This window comes from Ranitomeya variabilis, chromosome 2 (assembly GCF_051348905.1).
Source record: "Ranitomeya variabilis isolate aRanVar5 chromosome 2, aRanVar5.hap1, whole genome shotgun sequence".
NCBI classification, from domain to species: Eukaryota; Metazoa; Chordata; class Amphibia; order Anura; family Dendrobatidae; genus Ranitomeya; species Ranitomeya variabilis.
The window spans coordinates 467967738-467995706 of NC_135233.1; the positions used below are offsets into that span (position 1 = coordinate 467967738).

At 43.2% G+C, this 27969-nt stretch overlaps 1 protein-coding gene across 3 annotated transcripts in view; it reads left to right on the top strand.

The window, feature by feature from the left end:
* ZFTA (zinc finger translocation associated) overlaps nucleotides 1-26955 on the top strand; it is a 90736-nt gene extending 63781 nt beyond the window's left edge. Inside the window, exons 2-6 of one of the 3 annotated variants that reach the window (XM_077287644.1) lie at nucleotides 7463-7924; nucleotides 11871-13532; nucleotides 13705-14232; nucleotides 18399-18821; nucleotides 24949-26955. In XM_077287644.1, the coding sequence (XP_077143759.1) occupies nucleotides 7463-7924; nucleotides 11871-13532; nucleotides 13705-14232; nucleotides 18399-18821; nucleotides 24949-25385 (3512 nt within the window). In that variant the 3' untranslated portion in view covers nucleotides 25386-26955. The remainder of the gene's footprint in view (nucleotides 1-7462; nucleotides 7925-11870; nucleotides 13533-13704; nucleotides 14233-18398; nucleotides 18822-24948) is intronic. The other 2 variants (XM_077287643.1, XM_077287645.1) reach the window with 2 other exon arrangements.
* Nucleotides 26956-27969: the final 1014 nt, after the last annotated feature.

Sequence of the window (27969 nt, forward strand, 5' to 3'; positions counted from 1 at the left end):
GCGCCCAAACAGTGGTTTACCCCCACATATGGGGTCTCGGCGTACTCAGGAGAAATTGCACAACAAAATTTATGGTTACATTTCTGTTTTTACACTTGGGAAAATAAAAAAAAATGGTTTTGAAGTAAAATGTTTGCAAAGAAAAGTTAAATGTTCATTTTTTCCTTCCACATTGTTTCAGTTCCTGTGAAGCACGTAAAGGGTTAATTAACTTCTTGTATGTGGTTTTGAGCACCTTGAGGGGTGCAGTTTTTAGAATGGTGTCACACTTGGTTATTTTCTATCATATAGACCCCTCAAAATGACTTCAAATGTGATGTGGTCCCTAAACAAAAATGGTGTTGTAAAAATAAGAAATTGCTGGTCAACTTTTAACCCTTATAACTCCCTAACAAAAAAAAAATTTTGTTTCCAAAATTGTGCTGATGTAAAGTGGACATGTGGGAAATGTTATTTATTAACTATTTTTCGTGAAATATCTCTGTGATTTCAGGGCATAAAAATACAAATTTTGAAAATTGCAAAATTTTAAAAATTTTCGCCATATTTCCATTTTTTTCATAAATAATCGCAAGTAATATCAAAGAAATGTTACCACTAACATGAAGTACAATATGTCACGAAAAAACAATCTCAGAATCAGCAGGATCCGTTAAAGCGTTCCAGAGTTATAACCTCATAAAGTGACAGTGGTCAGAATTGTAAAAATTGGCTCGGTCATTAAGTACCAAATTGGCTCTGTCACTAAGGGGTTAATATCAGTTTTTGTAATCCAAAACCAGGAGTGGGTGATAAAGGCAGAGGTGGTAGTTATTATGTTAATATCATAATTTAACTCTAATTGTTCCACTCCTTGTTTTGGCTTACAAATACTGATATAAAACACTGGCCACATACTGCTAGTGTTATGGCAGCCATGTTGCTTTATTGGTAAGTTTGTTGACGTCATTGCGTCCTGATTCTGTTCTCCTGTATCCATTGGACACAAACTGAAGAGACAATCACTGTCACACTATCTATACTCATCAAGTCAGGTGTCAGAAATAATGAATTCATGATAAACATATACAGGCTCATGAATTCACTATTTCTGACACCTGTGCAGGTGAGCATAGATATGCAGTGTGTGACCACCATTGTCCCCTCAATTTGTGTGTAATAGATTATGTATAAAGAAGAGAAAATGGTGGTTATACAAGGCAGTTCTCTACTCAACAGGTCAGGTGTCATAACTAATGAGTTTTTTGACACCTGACCTGTTCAGTAGAGGTCTGCATTGTATTTCCACCATTTCCTCTTCAGACTGCCACACTAGGCACAGACAAAAAGATTATGGAGATACATGTAATATTTTTTGGCCCACCTCATATCTGTATATTAAAGACACACAAAGCTGCATTTTTTTTTTTAACTACTGGAGATATGACGTGGCCCAAAAAGTAAGTGTGTGGCGAAGTTTCTTGGTGCACGGTGTGTGTTGCCGGCGGCGGAAGACACAATAAACAAAACATAATTGTGGCAAATCAAATTTATTTTGTAACAACCAAAAAATGTATTTACTGCGACGGCTTGGGGTAGAGTGATGTAAACGGGGGGTGTGAAGCACTGAGGCCTGGCTAACCGTGGATGATGCAGAGGTGGCAGGAGAAGGGGCAATGAAACTAGAAGGGTCTGGAAGTTCGGGGATGGAGCTTGACACATGAGAGGCTTAAGACGTACTGGAAGGGTGAGACAAACCTGACATTACAGACACATTGGGAGGTAAAGGTGGAGGAATGCTAAGAGTCCTCTGTATTTTTCTATGTGTTTTTTTTTTGTTTGCCTGGTTGTGGGAGGTCTTGGTGGGCTCATATGGCGTGGCGTGGTGGCGGGTGACCTGTCAGGGTCCGGCTGCACTGTGTCAGAGTCCATAGTGCTCGTAGAGCGTGCAGCCATGCCAGAGTCCATAGTGCTCATAGAGCATGCAGCCATGCCAGAGTCCATAGTGCTCGTAGAGCGTGCAGCCATGCCAGAGTCCATAGTGCTCATAGAGCAGAAGGCCATGCCAGGGTCCTGCTGCTTCGTGGTGGTGGCGGTACGTAAGGCCATGCCAGGGTCCTGCTGCATCGTGGTGGTGGTGGTACGGAAGGCCATGCCAGGGTCCTGCTGCATCATGGTGGCGGTACGGAAGGCCATGCCAGGGTCCTGCTGCATCGTGGTGGTGGCGGTATGGAAGGCCATGCCAGGGTCCTGCTGCATCGTGGTGTTGGTGGTACGGAAGGCCATGCCAGGGTCCTGCTACATCGTGGTGTCAGTGGAGGAGGTCCAAGCAGGAGCAGCGGATGTCATGGTGGTGGCAGTGGGATGTCCAACTGCACTTGGCATGGTGGTGGTGCTGTAGTGGTGTCCGGCTGTGGAAGGAATTGAGGTGGCCGTGCAGTGGGATGCAGCAGAGGTCGGCATTGAGGTCAATCGTGACAGTGACGGCACAGGTGGATATGCCGCCACTGTCTGCTGGAAATACCGACTCTGCTGCATAGCCTGCATGTAAGCAGCATTGCAGGCCTGCATGACACTCAGCTGGAGATCAGGAGTAAGGTGTTCCGACATGCCCTGCTCAATTTGGTTAAAAAAATGATGTGCTGGCCTCTGGAGGTCGGCTTTCACTTGATCAAGGCTTTTGCTGACCACCTGGATACGTGCATTCCAGAGGTTATGTGAAACATCCATTCGGTCACCCAAAGCCTTGATTGCTTCGTGTAAAACCGAGCTCAAGTGCAAAAACTCGGGCATGAGTGACCTGTCCGAAGCCCTCTGCCGCTGCCGGGAGGAGCCCAAAAAAAAGGGGCAGTGGAAGAGGACTGCGAAAGGGGAACACCTGATGGACCAGCTCCCTGGTCTCCAGTTAGTGTGGCAGGCCCACTTGCTGCAGCGCTGCTGGATGGCTGGGATGGGTCCGTGCCTGTCGGATGAAGGACCCCTCCAAAACCTGGGCCAACAGTAGTGCTGTATGTGCTGTGAAAAAAGGGAAAAGAAAATTAATATAAAAAATTTACCAGACGCAAAATCCTGTGGAATGTAAAAATACATATGGCAATACAATACAACCTAATGCACGTGATAAATACTTACGTTCTCTGGGCAAGGACCGGTCTTAAAAATGCCAGAACTCGATGGTATTTGTATCGTCTGATCCTTGCTCCTGAACCACTGGGAACACGGCTCTCTTGACGCAGGTCCTTGTTGAAGCGGTCCTTCTTCGAACGCCAACGTGTTTTGACTTTGGACACTGTTAAAACAAAATTGTGGTCAGAAAAAGGACTTTTGGCCGTGCTCACACAACTGTGTGTGATGACAGAAACTCCTGAGAGTTTCTTTCATCACACACAGTCGAGTGAGCACGGCCAAGGTCTCTGCTGCTTCACACTGCAGTGCAATACTTACCAAATGCATTTCGGACCCGTGTCAGGGCGTTGTCCCAGACATCCCACATCGCTTGGGCCACCTCATTCCATAAGCGCTGGATCGTGACATTGTTTGAGTGCAGTGGATCCCGGGTGTCCCACAACGGGACTCGCTCCTGCACCAGGGAGATGAAGAGGTCATTCTCGATAAGATCATCCTCCCGTTGTGAAACCTAAAAATTAAAGAAAGTCATTACAGTTTGCTCAATTAACATAAGGAAAAGAAAGAAAAAAGATGCTGAGAAATGACATGACTAGGAAAGTCAACATACAAAAGGATTCCAGAAGAAAAAAGTAAAGTCGAAAGAAAAGATTCAAGAATATTACACTGAGGACAGTCAGCCTTGTATACGTACCCGCTGCCGTCTTTCCACCGGACCTTGACTCCGCTGCTCCTGCCCTGTCTCTGCCGCAGTAGAAGAGCTCTAAAAAAAAGAAAAAATCAAATTGTCACGTGTCGATGTGACAGTGAATACTTATCAATCTGACGAGGCAAGTACTCACCTCACTGACATGCTCCACTTCCAACTGTCGTGGACGAAACTCCTCACCAGAAGAAGAATCCGAAGAAGACATTCTGATGCATGTAGAAAGAAAGAAATTAGGACATGTAGAGACAGAAAATAGAAAATAAAGGCATTGGGTAGGATATACTCACATTGTTCTGAGGCTTGTTTGCTCCAAGGTGCTGTGGTCCATCTGCTCTGCTTGGCTGTCCGCTGTGGGTCGTCTGCTCTGCTTGGCTGTCCACTGTGGTCCGTCTGCTCTGCTTGGCTGTCTGTTGAAAAGTGACCTGCAACTGTCCACACCTTCCCTTTATCACCTTGATGGTGGGGGGTGGCTTATCAGTGTCTAGACATGTTTTTCTCAATTGAAACGCATGCGTTCAAGAATGCAACCAAACGCATGTGCTTGTAAACGCATGCGTTCATATAGACAGCAATGTGTTTTTTTGTCCCAATACTTGCGCAATCGACCGCATGCGTTTCCAGGTGGCAAATAGACGCCTCTAAAAATTACTACATGTTGCATTTCCGCGCCAAGCCGCAAACGACGAGACGACGCATGCGTCGTCAAACGCGGCAAAACGCAAACAAAAATGCATGCGTCGATAATGTTAAATATAGGAATACACAACGCATGCGGTTATATGCGGTACAAACGCTGTGGCCACAACCGCAAATGTGAAACCATCCTTAGATGGCTAAAATCAATGCAGTGAAAAGTTTTACCATGCTTTTTTTTAATGCTTCTTTTAGGTTGCATACTTTTTGCAGGATAACCACTGTTTTGTGGTTAAACACATGATGTTCCAGCTTGCACTTGTACTGAAACGCACTAGCTACATGTGGCTATGGCTCCATGGTAATATTTGGTCTCTCATGAGTAGGGAAGCCATCATATGTTGCCCCCAACTTTTTTTTCAGTATGGTGAAACCTTGAGCTCACACGTTGAGTCATTAAATAATTCACCACATCCAAAACTTGTCTTGGAACTCTAGCTGCAAGTTGTACGGCCAAAATAATTTGAGCGACTTGCTGTCTTTTGACCATTTTAAAAGATGCGATTTCACTGTAAAGAAACAACCAAATCCAAGACAAGTTGCATGCAAACGGCAAATTGAAATTTTGGAGGATGAGGTCTTATAAGTCCAAAAGAAAAAAAATCCAATCATGTTAGATTTTTTTGCGCTAGATCAAAATTTGACTCCATAAACATTTAGATGGGACGACACATCTCCATGATCTTCATATTGTACGACCATTGTCACTGTGAAGCCCTTGCCTTGGGCGGCAAACAATAGCACCTATGTGATTTTTGTGGCTTCCATGCTGGTTTACAAAAGTAAGGCAGCACGCATTTAGATGGATGCAATTTGCCTCAATGTAGTTCACATGGTGCAATGTTTCAGGCAAACCAGCCAATGTGTAGAAGAAAGAGCGACCTGCAACAAGCAAGTAGCCACTTCCTTGGCAACTTTGAGACCCTCCTTCAACTACACTCTCTTTTTGCCTGAAACGTTGCACCAGATCCGTTCCAGGAGATCAGCTCGACATCACTGGACCTTTTTCTAATCAAACAGTGATTCCCAGCTATCTATTTTCAAACAAGTCCTGAAAGTAGATTTAAATAAAAAACAGATCAAATAAAAGAGTAAAAAATAATAGAGAAAAAAAATCCAATATCGCATATTTGAGTGGCAAAATTATGTGAACCTTTGCTTTCAGTATCTGGTGTGACCACTTGTGCATAAATAATTACATCTAAATATTTCTGGAAATTGTTGACTTGTCCTTCACGTGGACTTAGCTCCTTCCTCCATACAAACAGCTTCAACTTTATTTTATTGGGTGGTTTTCTCCCATGAATTGCTCACTTCAGCTCCTTTCACGGGATTAAACTTTGTTTTGGCCATTCCATTACTTGAACTTTATTCCTTAACCATTCTTTTGCACAAAGACTTGTGTGCTTTGGGTCGTCTTTCTGCATGAACCTTGTTCTCTTGATATTCAGCTCATAGACAGATATTCTGTCATTTTCTTTTTAGAATTTGCTGATCAAATTCAGAATTGATTGTTCCATTCATGAAGGCAGAAGTCTTGGCCCAGATGCAGCAAAACAAGCCCAAGCCATGATACTACCACCCCCGTGTTTCACAGATGGTATGAGTTTTTATGCTGTAATGCAGTGGTTTTCTTTCTCTAAACATAACACTTCCCATGTAATCCAAAATACTCTATTTTGTTTTCATCCATCTAAAAAAACATTGTTCCAATGACCTTCAGCAAACTGCAGAAGGGCAGCATAGTTCTTTTTGAAGAGTAGGGATGGTCTCCTTGCAATTCTGCAATGCACATCATTGTTTTCTTGGTGATAAATTCATGAACATTAACATTAGCTAATGTAAGAGAGGCCTTTAGTTGCTTATAGTTATTCTTGGTTTTCTTTGTGACCTTGTGGACTATTATTTGTCTTGCTCTTGGAGTGATCAATGTTGGTTCACCACTTCTTAGAAAGGTATTAATGGTCTTGAAATTCCTCCATTTATTCATAGTCTGACTGTGAATTGATGGAGTCCAAACTCTTTAGAGATGGTTTTGTAACCTTTTCCAGCCTCATTAGCATCATCAACTCCTCTTCTGAAGACCTCGGAAATCTCCTTTTTTCATGCAATACTTTGGTCACACACTTGTTGTGAAGATCAGATTTTGATAAATCCTTATTCTTTAAATAAAACAGGTCACCCACTCACACCTGATTGTCATCCCATTGATAGAAAACACCAAACTCTAATTTCAACTTCAAATCATGTACTAGTCCTGAAGGTTCACATACTTTTATCACTAACTGATGTGATATCAGATCTTTTTCTACTCAATAAAAAAATGATAAAGTAATTTTTTTACTCATTTGTTCGATTTAGTTCTCTTCATCTACTTTTATGACTTGTGTGAAATGTTGATATAGTTTTAGGTCAAATTCATGCAGAAATAATGAAAATTCTGAAGGATTCACAAACTTTCAAGCACCACTGTATGAAGCTGTAGGTTCTGGTTGAGAGACCCACCGTCAGCCAATGCATTGCAGTCTATACACGGACCTGACTAATGAATAAATGTGACCTCCACCCCATATTAACTCAGCATTCCCCCTTTTTAATATAATTTTAAAAAAATTTCAAAATCATATAAGACTTTTCAGATATCTAGAAAAGCAATTTTCGATTGGGGAAGTTGAGCTAATATATATTTTCTAATTGTATCATGTAAGGCACAATATGTGAGCACCAGACCGAACGAAGCAATCCTGTAGTGGTCGCTTTCAAAAGGGTTTTCTTTTTTCACTCTGGCAAATTTTAATGTACTGGTTTGCAAAATGTGTGTTTCTTGGGTTACTTAAAATACAAAATAATTTTTCATTTTCTCTTTGTAGAGATACCTTGTCTTTTTTTTTTTTTTTGGTCTCTCATGAATTTTCATGAATTTTTATTTTTTATTTTTATATTACTGTTTTTTAGATACAAGCTATGCAAGCTCAATAGATGCCAAGTATCCAGATCCGTCTGATTCATTTCCTGGCGGGCTTTTCCCAGGTTCTTTTGATTGGAGTACACCAGCTAGTAGTAGTGAGGGGCAAAACAACATCGGAGGAGTAGCCGGGCAAGAGGCCTGTGAAGAAAGGGCTTCCAGGCCAGGAAATAGCCGAGTCCCTGGAAAAGACCACAGGCGTTACTACCATAACTACTGGAGACTAGAATATTTGATGGACTATAATCCCCTGTGCCATAGTATGATCTGTATGGTTTGTGGCAGTTCTTTGGCCACTTTAAAACTCTGCACCATCAAGCGACACATACGCCAGAAGCACCCCTATTCCCTCAACTGGACTCCTTGTGAGAAGGAGCTCATCATTGGTAGCTGGGACGCGCACCTATGCGTCGATGCTCAGACACTTGCTGGAAGTGAGGAGCACATGGCAGGTAATTCTGTGCCAGTTGTGAATGTTTGCCTGGTTTCTTTCAGTAACTTCCAAAGTTCTGTTCTTTTAATAATTACTTATTTAACAGCAGAAAATAAAAATCTTTATCCAGATCCAGATTTCTTCATGTGGCAAATTATCGTCCATGTTCTTTGAGAGCATTGCCCCTCTGGCAGACCCCATTTTTCAATGCAGTTTTGGGTAGTCATCTCACAGAGGTTTTCTTGTAATTGCAAAAATCAAATATTCAGGGCTCCAGATGGTGAATAAAAATACAGTTTGACTCCAAATTTCAGAGTTGGCCAAAGGCACCTTTTTCTTTGCATTGTGCCGTTGCTTTGTTATTCCTCCTCGAAATTTATGAATGACGGTTGAGGGGTGTGTCCCTACGCGGTCTTATACCATCCAATCAGTGGTCAGCAATGTAGGGACACACCCCTCTAATAAAGAGAAATGTAACAACCAGTTAACAATTTATGAACAGTTGTGGCCCAGAGTTTTCAGACTGACGCAAATTTTGCTTTTCACAACATTTGCTGCTTCTGTGTTTTTAGATTTTATAGTCTGATATTTCTCTAGTTACTGAAGTGCAATTTTCGTCATTTCATACATTTTTAAACTTTTATTGACAAATATATAAAATTTATGCAAAGACTCAATATTTCTAGCATAGACCCTTCTTTTTCGAGACTTCTGCCCTTCTTTCCTGGCAGCTGGACATCAGCTTCTGGACAAAATCCTGACTGATGACAACCCATTCTTGCCTAATCAGTGCTTTGGGGTTTATCACAATTTCTGTCTTTTTTTTTTTTTTTTTTTTGTCCACCCGATTTTTGAGGATTGACCACAGGTTCCCAATGGGACTGAGATCTGGGGTGTCTCCTGGCCATGAACCCAAAATGTCAATGTTTTGCTCACTGAGCTGCTTAGTTGTCATTTTTTCCTTGTGACATGGTATCCATGCTGGAAAAAAAGATTGTTTATCACTAAATTACTTCTGGATCATTGGGAAAAGTTGCTGTTGAAGGAGATTTAGATTCTGTTCTTTACTCATGGCCGGGTTCTTGGGCAAAATTGGAAGTGAGCCCCCTCCATGGATAAGACGCCCCCCACACATAAATGGTCTCAGAATACTTTACTGTTGGCAGACACAGGACTCATGGTGGCACTTAACTTTTCTTCTCCTGACAAGCATCAAGAGCCCTAGGTTTATTCTGACTGGCGGAAGCGTGCGCTGGAGTAAATTGTGCCAATTTCATCAAGAGACACGCACATCTTTAATGAATTTGGCGCATCTTTCATCTTCAGAGCGCCACCGCAGTGAATGTACTCTAGTTTTGCGCTAGTGAAAACTGATTAATCGGGGTGTACAGGAGGGTAAAGTATAATGGATCTTATTAATGGGAGAATGGGTGGCTTGTAAAGGAGAAGGAAATTGTAAAGAGCTACAGAGTTCACATAGAACATTGTGATTTGTAATCCTATATAATGTGAATACATTGCTTTGCTGTTGTTCACAGAGCTGCATTCACAATTCTGCCAGTTGTCCTTAGAAAATGTTGACTGGGTAACTTAATACTGGCTATTACAATGAGGGAGATACTTTTCCCCCACATTAGATTATTGTAGAGTGTCCGATTTCCAATCAACCTCCCCAGAATATCATGCAAGGACTTTACCCTGATGGATCAGGCATATTCAACATAATTAGATCAAATTGTCCCCAAGAGCGGAATCGTTTATCAAAAATAATTACTTCTCAAGGTACATAACAACCACATATAACCTATTCCGTTAGTTTAAACTAACGGAATGGGTTATACAGTGCCTACAAGTAGTATTCAACCCCCTGCAGATTTAGCAGGTTTAATAAGATCCAAATAAGTTAGAGCCTTCAAACTTCAAACAAGAGCAGGATTTATTAACAGATGCATAAATCTTACAAACCAAAAAGTTTTGTTGCTCAGTTAAATTTTTATAAATTTTAAACATAAAAGTGTGGGTCAATTATTATTCAACCCCTAGGTTTAATATTTTGTGGAATAACCTTTGTTTGCAATTACAGCTAATAATCGTCTTTTATAAGACCTGATCAGGCCGGCACAGGTCTCTGGAGTTATCTAGGCCCACTCCTCCATGCAGATCTTCTCCAAGTTATCTAGGTTCTTTGGGTGTCTCATGTGGACTTTAATCTTGAGCTCCTTCCACAAGTTTTCAATTGTGTTAAGGTCAGGAGACTGACTAGGCCACTGCAACACCTTGATTTTTTGCCTCTTGAACCAGGCCTTGGTTTTCTTGGCTGTGTGCTTTGGGTCGTTGTCTTGTTGGAAGATGAAATGACGACCCATCTTAAGATCCTTGATGGAGGAGCGGAGGTTCTTGGCCAAAATCTCCAGGTAGGCCGTGCTATCCATCTTCCCATGGATGCGGACCAGATGGCCAGGCCCCTTGGCTGAGAAACAGCCCCACAGCATGATGCTGCCACCACCATGCTTGACTGTAGGGATGGTATTCTTGGGGTCGTATGCAGTGCCATCCAGTCTCCAAACGTCACGTGTGTGGTTGGCATAAAGATCTCGATCTTGGTCTCATCAGACCAGAGAACCTTGAACCAGTCAGTCTCAGAGTCCTCCAAGTGATCATGAGCAAACTGTAGACGAGCCTTGACATGACGCTTTGAAAGTAAAGGTACCTTACGGGCTCGTCTGGAATGGAGACCATTGTGGTGGAGTATGTTACTTATGGTATTGACTGAAACCAATGTCCCCACTGCCATGAGATCTTCCCGGAGCTCCTTCCTTGTTGTCCTTGGGTTAGCCTTGACTCTTCGGACAAGCCTGGCCTCGGCACGGGAGGAAACTTTCAAAGGCTGTCCAGGCCGTGGAAGGCTAACAGTAGTTCCATAAGCCTTCCACTTCCGGATGATGCTCCCAACAGTGGAGACAGGTAGGCCCAACTCCTTGGAAAGGGTTTTGTACCCCTTGCCAGCCTTGTGACCATCCACGATCTTGTCTCTAATGGCCTTGGAATGTTCCTTTGTCTTTCCCATGTTGACCATGTATGAGTGCTGTTCACAAGTTTGGGGAGGGTCTTAAATAGTCAGAAAAGGCTGGAAAAAGAGATAATTAATCCAAACATGTGAAGCTCATTCTTCTTTGTGCATGAACTACTTCTTAATACTTTAGGGGAACCAAACAGAATTCTGGTGGGTTGAGGGGTTGAATAATAAATGACCCTCTGAAAAGACTTTTCACAATTTAAAAAAAAAAATAAACAAAGAAATAACATTCTTTTTTGCTGCAGTGCATTTCACACTTCCAGGCTGATCTACAGTCCAAATGTCACAATGCCAAGTTAATTCCAAATGTGTAAACCTGCTAAATCTGCAGGGGGTTGAATACTACTTGTAGGCACTGTATGTGGTTGTTATGTTCAACAAAATGTCTAATCCCTTTGTTTTGCTGAGAGAAAAAACAGGGAAGAGTTGTTGTTTTTTCTCCCCTTTTAGATTATTTTTCTTGCCAACAGAAAAAAAATTCTTGACATTCACTTAAATGTGTAGTAATCTCATTACATTTCAAATGGTATTTTATAGTTAAGAAAATCCGCAAGGGAGCAAAGTCTTAATTGGTTGATAATGATTTTTGTTCATAAATAGCTAGCAGTTGAGCAAAGGTGTTCTTTATCTAAGGTAGAAAGGACAGCAGAAGGCACTATTTAACCCACACATTATACATAACGGTACACGCCATTCTGTGATTGTTGTAGGACATGAAAAGAGAAGGTAGAAGATGGCTAGCGGTAGTGTGGGGTGCAAAGGCTCAATAAAATGTTGCTTGAAATTTGTTGGTCTTCTGTAATAAGCAAATGTCTTTTTTTGTTTTTTTTTATTTTCTACTTTGCCTACTTATTTTAAATATTTTGTATTCCATTTATTTTCCCCCCAGAGAATATGAAAGCCAAAACTGGTCCAAAAAAGAAAAGACGGCGTCTGCCACCAGTGGCGAAAGGAACATGGCGGCCAGTGTTGGGTCCAGAATGTCCTCTGCCTTCACCAATGGATAAAACCCAACTGGAGCAGTATATGAATGAGTCCCTTAAGCGGTGGTTTAGACTGGAGTTTCTGATGGATTATGACTACCAAGGAAACCAGCTCCATTGCATGATGTGTACAGTGACCTTGCCAAGTCTGTGTCTTACGGACATCAAACATCACATTTTGGATAGTCATCCCACGTCACTGCAGTTCAGCCATTTCCAGAAAAGTGTGATTATAGATGCTTGGATAAATCGTAAGGAGAATCCAGAGATGGACCTGGAAGGGGACATGAATCCAGAGATGAAAGAAGATATGGATGATGCTGAAGAGGAAGCGAAATTGGCTAAAAAAGATGGAAAATGTGATACTGTGGCACAAAAGACTGCAAAGCCAAGACCTAAAAGTAGGAAGTTAAAAGCTAAAAGTTCACCAAATTTAATGGAAAAGGATATAGAATTTGGAGAAGAGAAAACGAACAATTGTAGTACAGAGTTGATGGAAGAAGAGGAGAGACTGAAAACGTCCGATATGGAGCTTTTGGAGGATGAGGAATCAATAACTGGAGATGTTCAACTGCATGATAAAGAGGAATGGGATGCAAAAGATTTACAACGAATAGCTGATGAGGAATGGAAAGTAAGGAAGAAACATCTGCTGGAGTCACTGCGGATCCTAGAACAACAGCAAAAACCTAGAGAGGAACATGGAGCTAGGAAAGGCCAATTCTTAGAGGAAGAGAAGGAGACAAGGCTTCTTAAGGAGGAAAAAAAACCTAGAGAGAAACAACTGTTGGAGGAACAAGAAAAAGACAGAGCGTCTGCACTGCTAGAGAAACCACAAAAATCTACCGATGCCCAATTGCCGGAGGGAGAAAAGATGAAAGCACAGGAATCCAATCTACAAGAGGAAAAAGAGAGGAAAGCTGAGGAGACACAGCTGCAAGAAGAAGAAACGAGGAAAGCAAAGGAGGCCCATAACCAAGAGGAAGAAAAGAAGAACGCCCATGAGGTCCAGGTACAAGAGGAAGAGAAGACAAAACCTAAGGAAGCTGAACTGTCTGAGGAAGAAAAGCCAAATGCTAAGGAGATGCATTTGCTGGAGGAAGAAAAGACCAGGGAAGACCATCAGCTGGAGGAAAAGAAGACGAATGCAAAGGAGGCTCATTTATTAGAGGAAGAGAATGGGAACACTACGGAGGGCCAGCTGCTGGATGAAGACATGATTAAAATAGAGGAACTGGATATAATGGAAATCGAGGAACTGGAACTGGATACACCAAAAGATCATGAAGTAAAGCTGGAAGAGGAGCAAGAAGTATCAAATGAAGTAGAAAATGTGGACCGAGAAATAACTGTGAAACTAGAGGATCACCAGTATGCTGATGTAAGCATGAATAAAACCGAAAAGACCCAGATTATAAATCATGTCCAAGCTGAAAAGATACAGGTTACAGCAAAAATGGGGGAAGGAGGGAAACCACAGCTAAAGGTGACAGAAACCCGGATAATAAAGGTTACACCAATGCCGCAAGCACCTACTGTGTTGGGAATTGGACTTCCTATGATAAAAAGTGAGTATATGGATAATATTTTCTTTTGTGATTAATACCTATATTTTTATTTTTTTTGTGGCGGGAGGGTTGCAATTATTAGAAATGTCTGTAATACAGGTAAAATTCATCAGTTATAGAATAATAATAAATGCTAGTGACCTGACAAGTAACTTTTACACTTCTTTTTCAGTGAAAGCTCCAACACCTATCATTATAACCCGGGTTTCTGTTCTCCCAGAGCATGCTATCCTGCAGGCCACAAAACCCAAACCCTCCACTTCTACTGCCGAGATCTCAAAAACCTATCGAGTTATCGCACCCAAGGTCACTCCAACAGATAACCAGAATCAAACACTCCCAGCCAGCATTGATGCCTCCCAGTCTCCTGCAGGGGTTGACCCCACAGTTTGGGAGGTTAGTGTGTCCCGGGCTAACAGTGGAAATCTTAACCCAAGCAACATGTACCAAACACGTTGGCGCTCGGAATACCTGATGGACTTCAATGGAGTACGGGGGAGTGTGGTCTGTATGTTTTGTAGCTCCTCTCTAACCGTACTGAAGGAGAGCAGTATCAGAAGGCACATTGCACAAAAGCACGCACATACGGGGCTCTTCACTGCCGAGGAGAAGGCTGCAGTTATCCTGGACTGGGAAAATAAGTTGACTGAGGTTAAGAAGATTGGAGTAAAACCAAACAAGGAGGGATCAGTTATAGGAGGTAAGCATTGGGGTTACTAAGGGGATATTCAAGTCTTCCAAATACTGCATAGAAAAGCCGACTGGTCAGCACGATACTATTAGCTCCACTGAATATGGATCTGCAGCTCTTAACACTATAAAGAGGGTTGCCCACTTAATGAAACCCCTTATGAATGCCCCTAAGAGTTCGCTCTGAGTCCTGTGTCCCCTGACAATCTTGTGACACTCTGACGTAATTGTGAAGGCTGCAGTCAATCCGTTGCATCATTCACGTGACTGTTTAAAGGGGTTGTCCACTACTAGGACAACCTCTTCTTTATCGAAATGTTTGGCCCTGATAATATAATAAAGCCTATACTCGCCTCCTGTACTGGCGCTGATACCGCAGTGTCGTCATTTGCTCTCCTTGGGGCTCTCGTGCGGTTGTTGTGACTCTGGCGCCCAATCAGCACTGGCGTCACGGTCTCCGCCTCCGGACGTTTTGAATATGAAGCGGAAGTCCACGCTGCAGCTGATCCCTGGCTTTTTCTTCCTGTTGAAAACATCCGGAGGCCGGAACAGTGACGTCAGCGCTGATTGGGGACCGACGTCACATGTCATAATACCGCCTGAGTGCTGACACCACGCCATAGGAGGTGAGTATAGGCTTTATCATGGCCAAGTGAGGGGTATGAGAAGAAGTTGTCCAAATAGTGGACAACTTCTTTAAGTCATGGGATTGTCGGCGACAAAGGGCTTCAGAGCAGAGGAGCGGCCTCTGTCTGGTGATGGCTACATTTTTTTTAAATTTTAGGCGGTACTTTGGGGACATTCGTAAGAGGTTGTGGACAACTCCTTTAAATATGTGTTGCATGTGCAAATTCGACACGTGTGAACATGGCCTTAGAAGCCACCCATTTTTATGTTAATAACAAACAGGATTTTTTTTTTTTACTATGATACCTAGTGCCAAGTCCTCCTTCAAATAGGCCTCCTCGCCCTTTTTCTTCACCTTAGACGAAGGAAGATGTGGATGATTGAGGGCCTAGGGATACTTTTGGTATATGGATGAGGAACTTTCCCAATTGCTATAATTGCAGTGTGAATTGAGCCAATATATTGTCAGGACTGATGAATATAGCCGCAAGTCTCCCGTTGTAGGATAGACAGGAGTTATGATTGATTAGTTTGCAGTGGATGTGAGATGTTTGGCTGCAGCTTTTCAGTGTCATTAACTTGTAAGTACGTGTATCCATAGCAATAATTTGTCAAAATTTGTTGAAAAAAAAATACAAACAAAATAAACCCTCCAGCCACTCTTTGATCACTAGTTTACAGTTTATAGACAGAATTAAGTGTAACTGTTAAGTAACAGCATAAATCTATTGCTTAACTCTTCTTGTAGTGATACTAACTTAGTCGTCCAGAGCTGCATTTATAATTCTGCTGACATTTATAATATGTACTAAAAAGCTAAATGAAACCATACCATTAGATCAGTGGTGGGGAACCTCAGGCCCCAGGGCCATTTACGGCCCTCGATGAGCTTTTATCAGGCCCCCGAGCAGATTCTCAGGGACTGCATTCTTGGGCAGGGAGCTGTATTTTGATTACAACCAGCTCATTAATTTCTTCTTGCTCTGTTAGCACACACACGCAGTGTTCACTACTGAACACTGAAGGGCATGCAATGACAGATTACGTCCTGAAACCAGTGCCAGAGTCAGGGTGCACTATGTGGGCAGAGTTTGTACGGCCCCGAAGGATGGTATAAATATCCAAATGGCCCTTGGCAGAAAAAAGATTCCCCACCCCTGGGTTAGAGCATCTGCACACTTTTTATTTTTTTTTAATAGAAGATTTTGGAGAAAAAAACGGAGAACAAACTCTCAGAATTTTCATCAAAAGCTCCAAACGTGTAGGTCTGGTGGATGCATTGCTACGCTGCCGTGGTCCTTGTTGTTCGCCCGTAGCAGTCACCTGATGCTGCCAATCCCAGATCTAAACGGCACAAGCTGCTGAGTTGAAGGATTTGCTGCATTGCTGTCAACTTGGGATGAGCGGACCCGTAGAAGTTCAGGTTCCAGTAAACAAACTGAACTTTAGTCCAAACTTGAACATGAACCCGAACCCCATTGCAATCTGTGGGACCCGAACTTTGGAGCCAGAAAATTTTCTCTCGCTCTCACAGCACAAACCGTGAACGTTAAAGTTCGGGTTCGCTCATCTCCACTGTCAACGTGACAACATTGCTGCAGCCAAATAATAAAGTTTGGGGTCAGTGGCAGAGATATAGCACAGGACCGGTGGAGGGGGGTTGTAAAGCTTCCAGGTTTTTTTGTTTTGTTTTTTTACACATCACTATGTTCATATGGGCTAAAGAAAAAAATAAAAACTTGCAATTTTCACCCTGGCCACTGTATCTTTTTTGGACTCTTAATTCCTGTCATTTCAGGTAGCGTTTTATCATCAGAGGCAGGATAACAATGAGAGGTAACACCTCTATACAAGGCTGAATCCATCAGTCACAATAGGCGATGTCACAGCTCCTCCTGCTCACCCTCACTTTAGTGACATCAGCACATGCTCATTAGATGCATCAAATTATTATTTATTTATATAGCACCATTAATTCCATGGTGCTGTACATTAGAAGGGGTTACATCAAAATACAGATATCACTTACAGTAAACAAACTAACAATGACAGACTGATACAGAGGTAAGAGGACCCTGTCCTTGTGGGCTTACATTCAACAGGATGGTGGGGAAGGAGACAATAGGTTGAGGGTTGCAGTAGCTCCGATGGTGTTGAGATGGCCGTGTGGTCATTACAGGCTATAAGCTTCTTTAAAGAGATGGGTTTTCAGGTTTCTTTTGGAGGATCCAAATGTGGTGGATAACCGGATGTGTTGGGGCACAGAATTCCAGAGGATGGGGGATATTCGGGAAAAGTCTTGGAGGCGATTGGGTGAGGAGCGAATAAGCGTGGAGGAGAGAAGGAGGTCTTGGGAGGACTGGAGATTGCGTGAGGGAAGATATTGAGAGATTAGTTTGGAAATATACGGAGCAGAAAGGTTATAGATGGCTTTGTAGGTCAGTGTTAGCAGGTTAAACTGGATACGCTGGGAAATTGGGAGCCAGTGAAGGGATTTGCAAAGAGGGGAAGCAGGAGTGAAGCGAGGAGAGAGATTAATTAGTCGGGCAGCAGAGTTAAGGACTGACTGGAGGGGTGCAAGAGTGTTAGAAGGTAGGCCATCAAATACAAAACATAGGGTCAGGGTCTGACCATTTTGGCTATGCACATGTGTTGTTTCCTAAAACGGGAAGTTAGTCTAATAAAAGCCCTGGGGAACAATGTGAAAATTGCACGATTTCTATTTTTTATTTATTTTTTAATAAGGTTGTGATATGTAAAAAAAAAAAATACAGGAAAACCAAACACAACATTTGCAAAAAAGAATTTAAAAATACATAAAAAAAAAACCTGATTTTAAATAGTGATTTTCTGATGATAACCTTTCCTTCAGGAGTGTATCTTATTGACAAACTTGCTGATTATTTCCGGTAGAAATATGTTTAGTTCTGTGCTTAGACACAAGCTATAACTCCAAGTCAGTACATCATAGGCAATATTTTATGTAGCTTGTATCCATACACTGTAAAATTGTGGTCATACACGGATACAGGTTTAAAGGGATATTCCCATGTCCAAGATCCTATCCCAATACGTAGTACGTGTAACATTAATATTAGCAAACATCTAGTATAGTTTTTCTGATTTGCTTTGTCTCTTTTCTAATGTGCAGGTATTGCAGGACCTAAGGTATCCATGGTTACGACCACTAGCAACTAGCTAACTGCCGCTTTCAGTTGGATATCCAAGGTCCTGCAATACCTGCACATGAGGAAAGAGACATAGTGAAGCAGAAGAACTATACTAAATTTGTAGTCTTTAAGTCTTTCTTTATATTAAAACATGGCAGTAGTAGTTGTAGCTGGATGGAGATTGAGCTAGATATAAGCAGCAACCAGAAAGCTATTGGATCCATCAAAGATGAGACCTCACTCTACAGTTTCTTCACAATGTCTTGACGTGATTTACCTCTCCGCCAAAAAATAGAAAATGCCTCAAAATGCTAAGAAACTGTGCAGGGCCTTGCTTTATACTTCTAACCTTTGCTGCTCTTTGATTGTGTTGTTGTAGACCAGGGGCTAAACATTGTGAATGTTCCTGATTGTGACTCTGTAGGACCCGAGGAGGAAGAGTCTAACTGGACTGGAGTGTTACCCGAAGGTAAAGGTGCTTCTTGGGAGTTTGCATTTGGAAGACTTCAAGGTAAAGTAAAGGACCCCGGTAGGTATCAGCACGACCGCTGGAAGCTGGAGTTTCTGATGGACTACACCCCAGCAAAGGATGGGTTAATCTGCATGGTATGCGGTGCGATGCTGATGAATCCAAAAATCAGCACCGTGAAGATGCACATCCAACAGAAGCATCCAGATACCACGTACCTGAGTGATCAGGAGAAGGCCGTTGTCATGGAGGAGTGGGAGCAAAAAATTGCCGCAGGCCATAAACCTGGAAGACACGCACACGGCGGGGATGAAATCTGCATAGAAATAAATGGTAAGGCCACTGTGTGCAACTATATATGGTTTCAGGTGAGCGTATGATATACGAATAACACAAAAAGTACACCTTTTAACCCCTTCCCGACCTGTGACTCCACGTAGGCGTCATGAAAGTTGATGCCAATCCGACCTGTGATGCCTATGTGGAGTCATGGCAGGATCGCATTCCTGCAGATCGAGTGAAAGGGTTAACTAAAATTTCACCCGACCTGCAGGTAAAGGAAGAGTTGTTCTTGAGCCCGGGGGGTGGCTTTGCCCCCCGTGGCTACGATTGCTCTGATTGGCCGTTTCAATTTCAACAGCCAATCAGAGCAATCGTAATATTTCACCAATGAAAATTGGTGAAATATTACAATACAGCCATGGCCGATGCTGCAATATCATCGGCCATGGCTGGAGACCGCGATTTGCCCCCGCCACAGACTCCTCCCCTCCGTCCTTTCCTCTGCTGCCCTCCTCTCCCCTCCATCCTGTCCTACGCCCCCCCCCCCCCCCCCCCCTGCTGTCCGATCCCACCGCCTGTACCTCCCGAGTCCCGGTGCGCCCGCCGAATCTGCCGGCCGATTCATTCCAGGTACACTTTGATGGAACCTATCACAGTGACCAAAATAAAAAAAATAGTAAATAAGCCCCCTCCTTTATCACCCCCATAGGTAGGGAAAATAATGAAATAAAGAAAATGTATTTTCTCTATCGCCTTTCATTGGGGGACACAGGAACCATGGGTGTATGCTGCTGCCACTAGGAGGCTGACACTATGCAAATAAAAAAGTTAGCTCCTCCTCTGCAGTGTACACCCTACCGACAGGAAGTAGGATATTCAGTTTAGCTTAGTGTCAGTAGGAGGTGGACACAGGTCTTTCATTAGACCCTTATCTACCTCAATGTGCGTCGTTTCTTTTCAGATTTTCCGGAGGGATACAGGGTGATCAGTCACACCTGTAATCCCACATTATGGACTATGAGTACGGCGTGTACTGCCACCCCGTATCCTCATAGATCCCACAGTAGGACCAAGATCCTAGCACACAAGCGTGCTTAGAAGTCCGGTCCTAGCTCCGTCCCCCACCCACTCGCCCACCTGTCGGTTGGAGGAGACAAGGACGTCCATCAGGTCCCTGGACGTCTGATATTTTCCCCGGAATGAGGTTAGTAAGGACGGCGTGGGATGTTTTAGGTGAGTATTCCACATACCCTACCCTCAGAGTCCTTCCTCCGTTCCCGGGTAGTCATTTGGGGGTCCCTTGGGATATTTTTCCAGGCTGCCTTGACCTGGTTGACGTTTTCATATATTGGCCGCAGGGGACACATGGGGCGGGGGTCGTCGCCCCATTCGCGTGGCGGCCGCGCTGTTCTCTGGCTGGTGGCCTTACAGGCGCCCGTGCTGACTGTTTTTCCCCCAGCCACACTGTGCTCTGACCTGCGCCGCTTTCCCCTGCGGCCGCACTGTTTCTGTCCCGATGCGGCGGCCTTACAGGTTGCCACGCTGATTTCCTCTTGCGGCCTCACTATTCATCTCTGACATGGCGCAGTTGCCTCGCTGGCAGCTGCGCCGCTTTCTCCTGCGGCTGCACCGTTTTCTGTTCAGGCGCGGCGGCTTTGCAGGCACCGCGCCGCTTCCTCCTCCAGCCGCACTGTGCCCTTTTGTCACGGCACGGCGGCCTTGCAGGCAACCACGCCACTTTTCCGGCGTCCGCACTACTCCCACCGCCGCGGCCCTTCCCGGCGGCCGCGTCTTCTTTTCCCTCGGGCGGGCTTTTCTCCCGCCCGACTATCATCGGCAAGCTCCGCCCACTGGCGCCATCTTGGTGCTCCTGGCCTGGCGGTTATACCCCACCCACCACTCCCCGGGCAGCCACAGTTACTTATTTCAGCGCCAGGAACGTTTTTCTTCGCCCATCTTAAGAGCGCAAATTTCTGGCATCCTCGCATCTCCCCACTGCTGTTCTTCAGGCCTGCAGCAAGTTCCGGACAAGAGGGTGCCCCAGATGTGTCTGCCTGTTCTCCTAGGGGCTATCGTTCCTGAGGAGCATCTTCCAAGCCGTGCAGCCTCCCATCTGAAAACCGCAGCGTCTGCCGTGAGTAGCTTTGCACCGCAGACTGACACAATCCCCTGCCCCCCTGTCCCCTAACCTTCTGACATTTCTCTCAGGGGCCCGTTCGGTCTAATTTTAAGGGAGGTCGCTCCCGGCCTCCTACTTTCTCCTGTGCCTTAGTGAAACACTTTCAGGGTTCGTCTTGTCATCGCAAGCTTCCCTCAGGCAGGCCTGCAGCAACCCACATTATGCTCACCGCCCAGGACCCGCCCCCCCTGCTGCTCCGCCTCAGAGCGAAGTCCCCACCCCAGGCGGGACCTCCTCTCTGTCTTTATCAGTAGCGGATCTCACACGGGTGTCCCAGACCCTTGTGTTCGTGTTCGATCGGTTGCCCCTGCAGACTTCCGTAGTAGCCAGTGGGTCGCAAGAAGCTCCGTCCGGGTCTTCCATTACAGGCCGCGATAGAGCCAGACAGGAACTCCGGTCTGAGTTCTCTTCTCGGCCCATCTCGCCCCACGGTCCTTCTCTGTGGACGACTTCCCCCTGGAAGTCAGACGAGGCTTTCTCTGATGTGCCTTCGGAGGATAATTTTGGGCCGGAGTCGAACCAAATCATAACATGAGGGATATGATTCAAAGCCTCATTGGAGCGTCCAATCTGACCTGTGGCATCAAAGATTCCTCTACGGAACCCGCAGATCAGGCGGTTCCGTTTAGACGGTCTAAACTACCTCCCAAGGGACTCGCTCCTCATCCTGAATTCGAGGAGCTTCTGGCCAGAGAAAGAGAGAATTCGACCAGACGTTCTCAAAGAGGCAAGCGTCTTGGAGTCTCATATCGCTTTCCTACGGATCTCCTCGCCAACCGGAATGAGAGGCAATAGAGAACGACCTCTCCCTCTGTGGATCCGCTGGCTGCTAGACTTGCCACCAACACAGTCCTCACGCTGTCTGGTGGGGCGACTCTGAAAGATTCCATCGATAGGATCATGGAATCCTTCGTGAATTCGGCTTTCGAAGCTGCCGCATCATCCCTATGCCCGGCTTTCGCTTCCACTTGGGTTTCGAAGTCTGTATCCGAAGGGGCTAAACAACTCCGTTGGGCCATTCAAGCCGGAGCTCCACCAGACTGGCTGGTGGAACTTGCCGCCCAGATTACTCATGCCGGGGAATACTTTGTTCCCTGGACGTCGCGTCTTCTGCCGCTCAGGCGCCCAGTAATGTTGCCAGCCGTCGCACTGTTTGGCTCAAGAGTCATCAAAGAAGTCCCTTACGAGCCTGCCTTTTTCAAGGATCTCATCTTTTCGGTTCCAAGCTGGACCAAATTATTAAGGACGCCACTGGCGGCACCAGTTCCCTTAGGCGACAATTTCGGCCTTTTTCATCATTTCGCGGCATCAGATTCCTCTTTGCAACAGCAGAGGCCACAGGCACGTTAAGAGAAGAAGGTGTTCTTCGGACTCACTTCTTCCTGGCGTTCCCGCTACTCCTAAAGGTGGATTCTCCAGGTCCAGGACTGGAAGTTCCACTTAGGCATGACGCACGACTAGACCCCAGCCCGTTTACCAGGCTGGGCAGCCTGGTAAATTATTTTTTATTTTCACGGCTCTGCATTATAAACTTCTGTGAAGCACTTGGGGGTTCAAAGTGCTCACCACACATCTAGATAAGTTCCTTAGGGGGTCTAGTTTCCAAAATAGGGTCACTTGTGAGGGGGCTCCAATGTTTAGGCACACAGGGGCTCTCCAAACGCGACATGGTGTCCGCTAAAGATTGGAGCTAATTTTTCATTCAAAAAGTCAAATGGCGCTCCTTCCCTTCCGAGCCTTGCCGTGTGCCCAAACAGTGGTTTACCCTCACATGTGAGGTACTCAGGAGAAATTGCCCAACAAATTTTACGATCTATTTTATCCTGTAGCCCATGTGAAAATGAAAAAATTGAGGCTAAAAGACATTTTTTGTGAAAAAAAAAAAAATATATATTTTTTCATTTTTACGGATCAATTTGTGAAGCACCTGGGGGTTCAGAGTGCTCACTATGCATCTAAATAAGTTGATAAAGTTCCTTTGGGGTCCAGTTTCTCATTTTACCCTTGGGAAAATAAAAAAATTGTTGCCAAAAGATCATTTTGTGACTAAAAAGTTAAATGTTCATTTTTTCCTTCCATGTTGCTTCTGCTGCTGTGAAGCACCTGAAGGGTTAATAAACTTCTTGAAAGTGGTTTTGGGCACTTTGAGGGGTGCAGTTTTTAGAATGGTGTCACTTTTGGGTATTTTCATCCATATAGACCCCTCAAACTGACTTCAAATGTGATCCAAAAACAGAAAAAAAGACCGCACTACCAGCTGGTTCTATCACCTGAGCTGTCTGAGTGGGACTCAGATACCAAGAAGCGAAAATGGATGTCCGGTGCTTACGCTGAAACAAGTCCAAATCACCGCTGCATGTAGGTAGAAGAAAAGTGGGCACTCACCATCCAGATAAAATTCAAACTTTATTCTGACATCATGTCAAATGCAGGACAGGCAGGGAAACACGGGCTTCCACAAGATGACGGTCGTTTCGCGCAAATGCGCTTCAACGGGTCTTGATGTCAAGTGAGGTGGTCCCTAAAAAAAAATGGTTTTGTAAATTTTGTTGTAAAAATGAGAAATCGCTGGTCAAATTTTTTAACCCTTATAACTTCCTAGAAAAAAAATGTTGTTTCCAAAATTGTGCTGATGTAAAGTAGACATGTGGGAAATGTTATTTATTAACTATTTTGTGTCACATAACTGGTTTAACGGAATAAAAATTCAAAATTTGAAAATTGTGAAATTTTCAAATTTTTTTTCCAAATTTCCATTTTTTTCACAAATAAACGCAAAAATTATCGACCTAAATTTAACACTAACATGAAGCCCAATATGTCACGAAAAAACAATCTCAGAATCGCTAGGATCCGTTGAAGTGTTCCTGAGTTATTACCTCATAAAGGGACACTGGTCAGAATTGAAAAAAAATGTCCAGGTCATTAAGATCAAAGTAGGCTGGGTCATGAAGGGGTTAACAAAATATTGAAGTCGAGTGATACAAATTTGATCAAGGCCACGTTCACACGGGCATATAAAAAAATAGCGTTTCATTCTTTTTTTTTCCTTTTTTTTTTGTTGCTCACGCATAGATTGATGGTATCTGATTTACGAGAGAAAGTAGTGCATGCTGCATTTTTTTTTTCAACCAGATTTGGTCCGTGAAAAAAATCGCTCATCTGGCACCACCCCATTGAATATCATTGGTCTGAGTATGGTCCTTTTATTTATGGAGTGCACCTGGACCGGAAAAATACTGCTGTGTGAACCATCCCTATTACTTGGAAAAGTTATATACAAAGATGTCAGGTAGTGTTCTCCATTCACATGTCTGGCTGTGTCTAGCACACAACCATAATTTCAGGCCGAGTGCTGTCCGTAGAAGAAAAAAAGGAGTGCAATCAGACCGATATTATTCATTGGGACAGCGCTGACCAGTAATTTTTAATTTTTTTTACCTCTTGGATCGAATCTGCGTGTGAAAAGAACGAATTACATTCGGATGATAAGTGGGAAAAAAATTGTCCTAATTTTCTGATTGAAACTGATAACTTTTTTTTTTATAATACGGTCGAGTAAACCTGCTCTGAACCACTCAAAGAATTAGGATTTAAAAACAGAAAAAAGGAAACCTTTGATTTATGCTGCCTGAACCTTGAACATTACAGTGATTTATGTTTTACTATGAAGTGATGGTGTATTTTAGAGAAAAACTAGTTTAACAAACAGGTGTCGGGGGACTAGGTGAATAGTGACCTTTGTGTGACTTGGCCAGATTGACAGGTCTCTGCCTATTTGTGTATGTCCCTGAAATAGGACTTGGGTCACCTTTTTGTCAATCCCTTAGTGTTGGGTCATCTTTCTTGACTTTGGCCAGTTATAGTTACATTCCTGGTCTTTGCTGATGAGAAACTGTGTAATATATAGAACATTTATTTTTATTTAATTCATTTTTTTTTTTTACATACTTTTACATTTTTTTTTAACTGTTCTTTTTATACTTCCCCTTAACACAGAAGACTCAACCACCTCCGAAAGAAATGGATCAAGTGTTGCAGTCAGCAGTCCTCACCCCGAAATCGTTCTACCAACTTTGTCCAAGACACCTAAAGCTACCCCTTCCTTGCCACCCCCATGCAATAGTGCAAAACCTAATTACCAGGTCCGATGGCGCACAGAATTCATGATGGACTATGACTGTCGACGTCAAGGTCTCATCTGCATGGTGTGTGGTGGGACTTTAGCCACCCTGAAGGTCAGCACTATAAAGCGCCACATAGTCCAGGTGCACCCTTACTCTGTAGATTTCACAGCCGAGGAGCGGAAGAGGATCCTGGACGCCTACAGCGAAATGGCTCTGCATTATATCCATTCTGAGGAATGTTTTAAAACTCCACCTCAGGAGGAAGTAAAAGGACGCAAGCGAAAATCAGCTGCCATGTTGGAGTCCTGAAGATCCCAATAGACAATATCTAACTTTGCACACTTAAGAAGCTGCGTCATTTATCATTTGCTTGATTTACAGTTTTTAGAGACTGGTAGTGGCATCACTACCCATGGGTCGGCATTGGGACATCGCATAGTTTCCCCCTTGCTATCCTTGACCGTGGATCCTTCAGTCGCTTCCTGAAATCTATATATTGTCTAAATCTCCCTTTTGCGAGCAGACTGTAACTATGCATATACCATATTTACATGTTTGTGGCTTTGTATTTTAAGGCCACGTGTACCAGGCTGTGAAATTATGGTCCGCAAAAAATTTCCTTTTTTTTTTTTTTTTTTTTCCTTTCTGGAGTAAAATACATAAGTCAGCAATGAACTTTATTTTATATATTCAACTAAATGTATTAATCCTGGCAAATGTATTTACACCTTTCCCCCAAATAAGTGTCACCTTCCGTTGCTAGAAGTCTGCAGCAAAAGGTTTTAATGTTTCTCTTGACTGGATATTAATAATTTTCATGGTAAATTTAATACAGACATTTTATGGATTTGGAACTTTAACACATCTCGCCTCCTTACCAAAATCAGGACATTCCCCCTGTGATAAACACTTGAGCCTAATGGGACATTGTTGCTGAATACTTGCTTGAGTGACGGGTTCAACATCTTTGATTTAAGACTACGTTCACACTATGAAACGTTGGCCATTTTTCATCCAGAAAAACTGACCTTTTTTATTTTTTTATTTTACATCCACAAGGATACAGATGATGCACCCATTAAAATATATAGCCTTTTGCATTTAATTTTTTTTTTTTGTTACCTTCTTTTCCCCATGCACACACTGTGGTCTATTTTGCCTATTGAAATACCAAAAATGGACCGAAAAAATACTCATGTGAACTTATCCTAAAGTCATAGTGCTGTCGTTTTTTTTTTTCTTCTCGTACAGGACACTGATCAATCATTTCAATGATCAATACTCGAAGTTTTTTAAAAAAAAAAGATTCGTTGGACTCAGCAGATCCTATTCTCATCCTTTTTTGCAGCTCACACTCTGCCGTTAAAAGTCTGAGGATTCGTATGAAATGGATGAACCGCGGAAGACTGACTTTTTCACTGTTGCATCTGATTATTATCCGTTTAACTGATCCATTGAGTCGATAGATAAAAAAAAAAAAGTTGTCTAACCCCCCCCCCCCCCACCCAAAAAAAACAAACAAAAAAAAACAAAACAGAAACTAGGATGACACCAGAGAAAAAGATTCGGTTTATCTTGGATGGTATCACTGTGTGAATGCAGCCTAAGAGGAATAAACAATATATCGAACATGTATTTACATGTCTTCGAAAGGGATTTCTTGTAATTCTTAAACCGTTTATCAATTTGCCTTCTTTGGCTTTTCTTCATATGGAAGCATTCCCAATGTTAAATTTCATACTGAAAAAAAAAAAACACATTTTGGGACCAATTCATTAGCTTTCATTTTTTTTTGTTATGCTTATAAATATGAGAAACTATCTTGTTCTATAAAATGAACTGTTTGAATTGTACGTTGCAGATAAACCTGGTTTCCTCATGCAGGTTGTGGCTTATTTCTTTCGTTATTGTGCATGTCTTCTGTAGTTCACCCTGTTGGTCGTCGGCACTTTTTAAGAAATGTGCTGACAGATAAGTCATTAGTTGGGTCTCCGCAGACTTTTGCTTAGCAGGACTCTGTAGACCTTTCACTGTTCCTATTTGGCTCACGATAATGATCTGTTTACAGGCCAAAAAAAAAGGGCACAATGTTTGGAGTGCGAAAGCCTCTTTGATTTTGCAATAGGCGAGGATCTTGACATATCCAGACCCCACAATTTATTTTTTAAATGTATAGATACTCTTAGTGCTTGTTCAGACATCCGTGCAAATTAGTCCAATGTCTACCTCAGTGCACGGACCGGCTGCAGTTCTCGCTACTCATGCGTGAAGGCTTCATATATTTTTATGAGGCTATCACTTTCTGTTCGAGAGAACCACGGCCAGTCCATGCCCAGACATAGGCATGAGCCCTTACTCTCTTCACCTCGTTGAAAACATGCCCCCTCAATTTGGGTGAGCATGCATATCTGTATGGGGAGTTTTAAATGGATAGCTGTCAAACAAATGTGTGTTTTGTTATATTTTTAAAGAAATCGGTCAGCACAAAATGACGGTTCAAACCAAACAGAGGCGCTCAGTGCACCCTTAGCATGGCCAATCAAGTTCTTTGTTCCACCTACTGGTTTTACATCTATTGCTGCCCTTTTCTGGTTCTATAAAGCCAGAACTGTCAAACATAGGAGAGGGCGTAAATAAAGGGAAAATTAGGTGTGGCCGCGCCATGGTGCACTGAACGCCTCTACATGGTTGGAACAGTCATTCTACTATGCCGACAGTACCGGTTTGAATAGTCATTCTGTGCCGAGAGTCCCTTTTGAAATAACCGCTATTGAATGCCAATGGCAGCTTTTAGGATCTATACAAATCGTCAATAAATTACAACTTTTTATTAGAGCCAATGATAGGATTGGTCCCTGTCGTGTGAGATTAGTCAACATTTGACTCCTACATT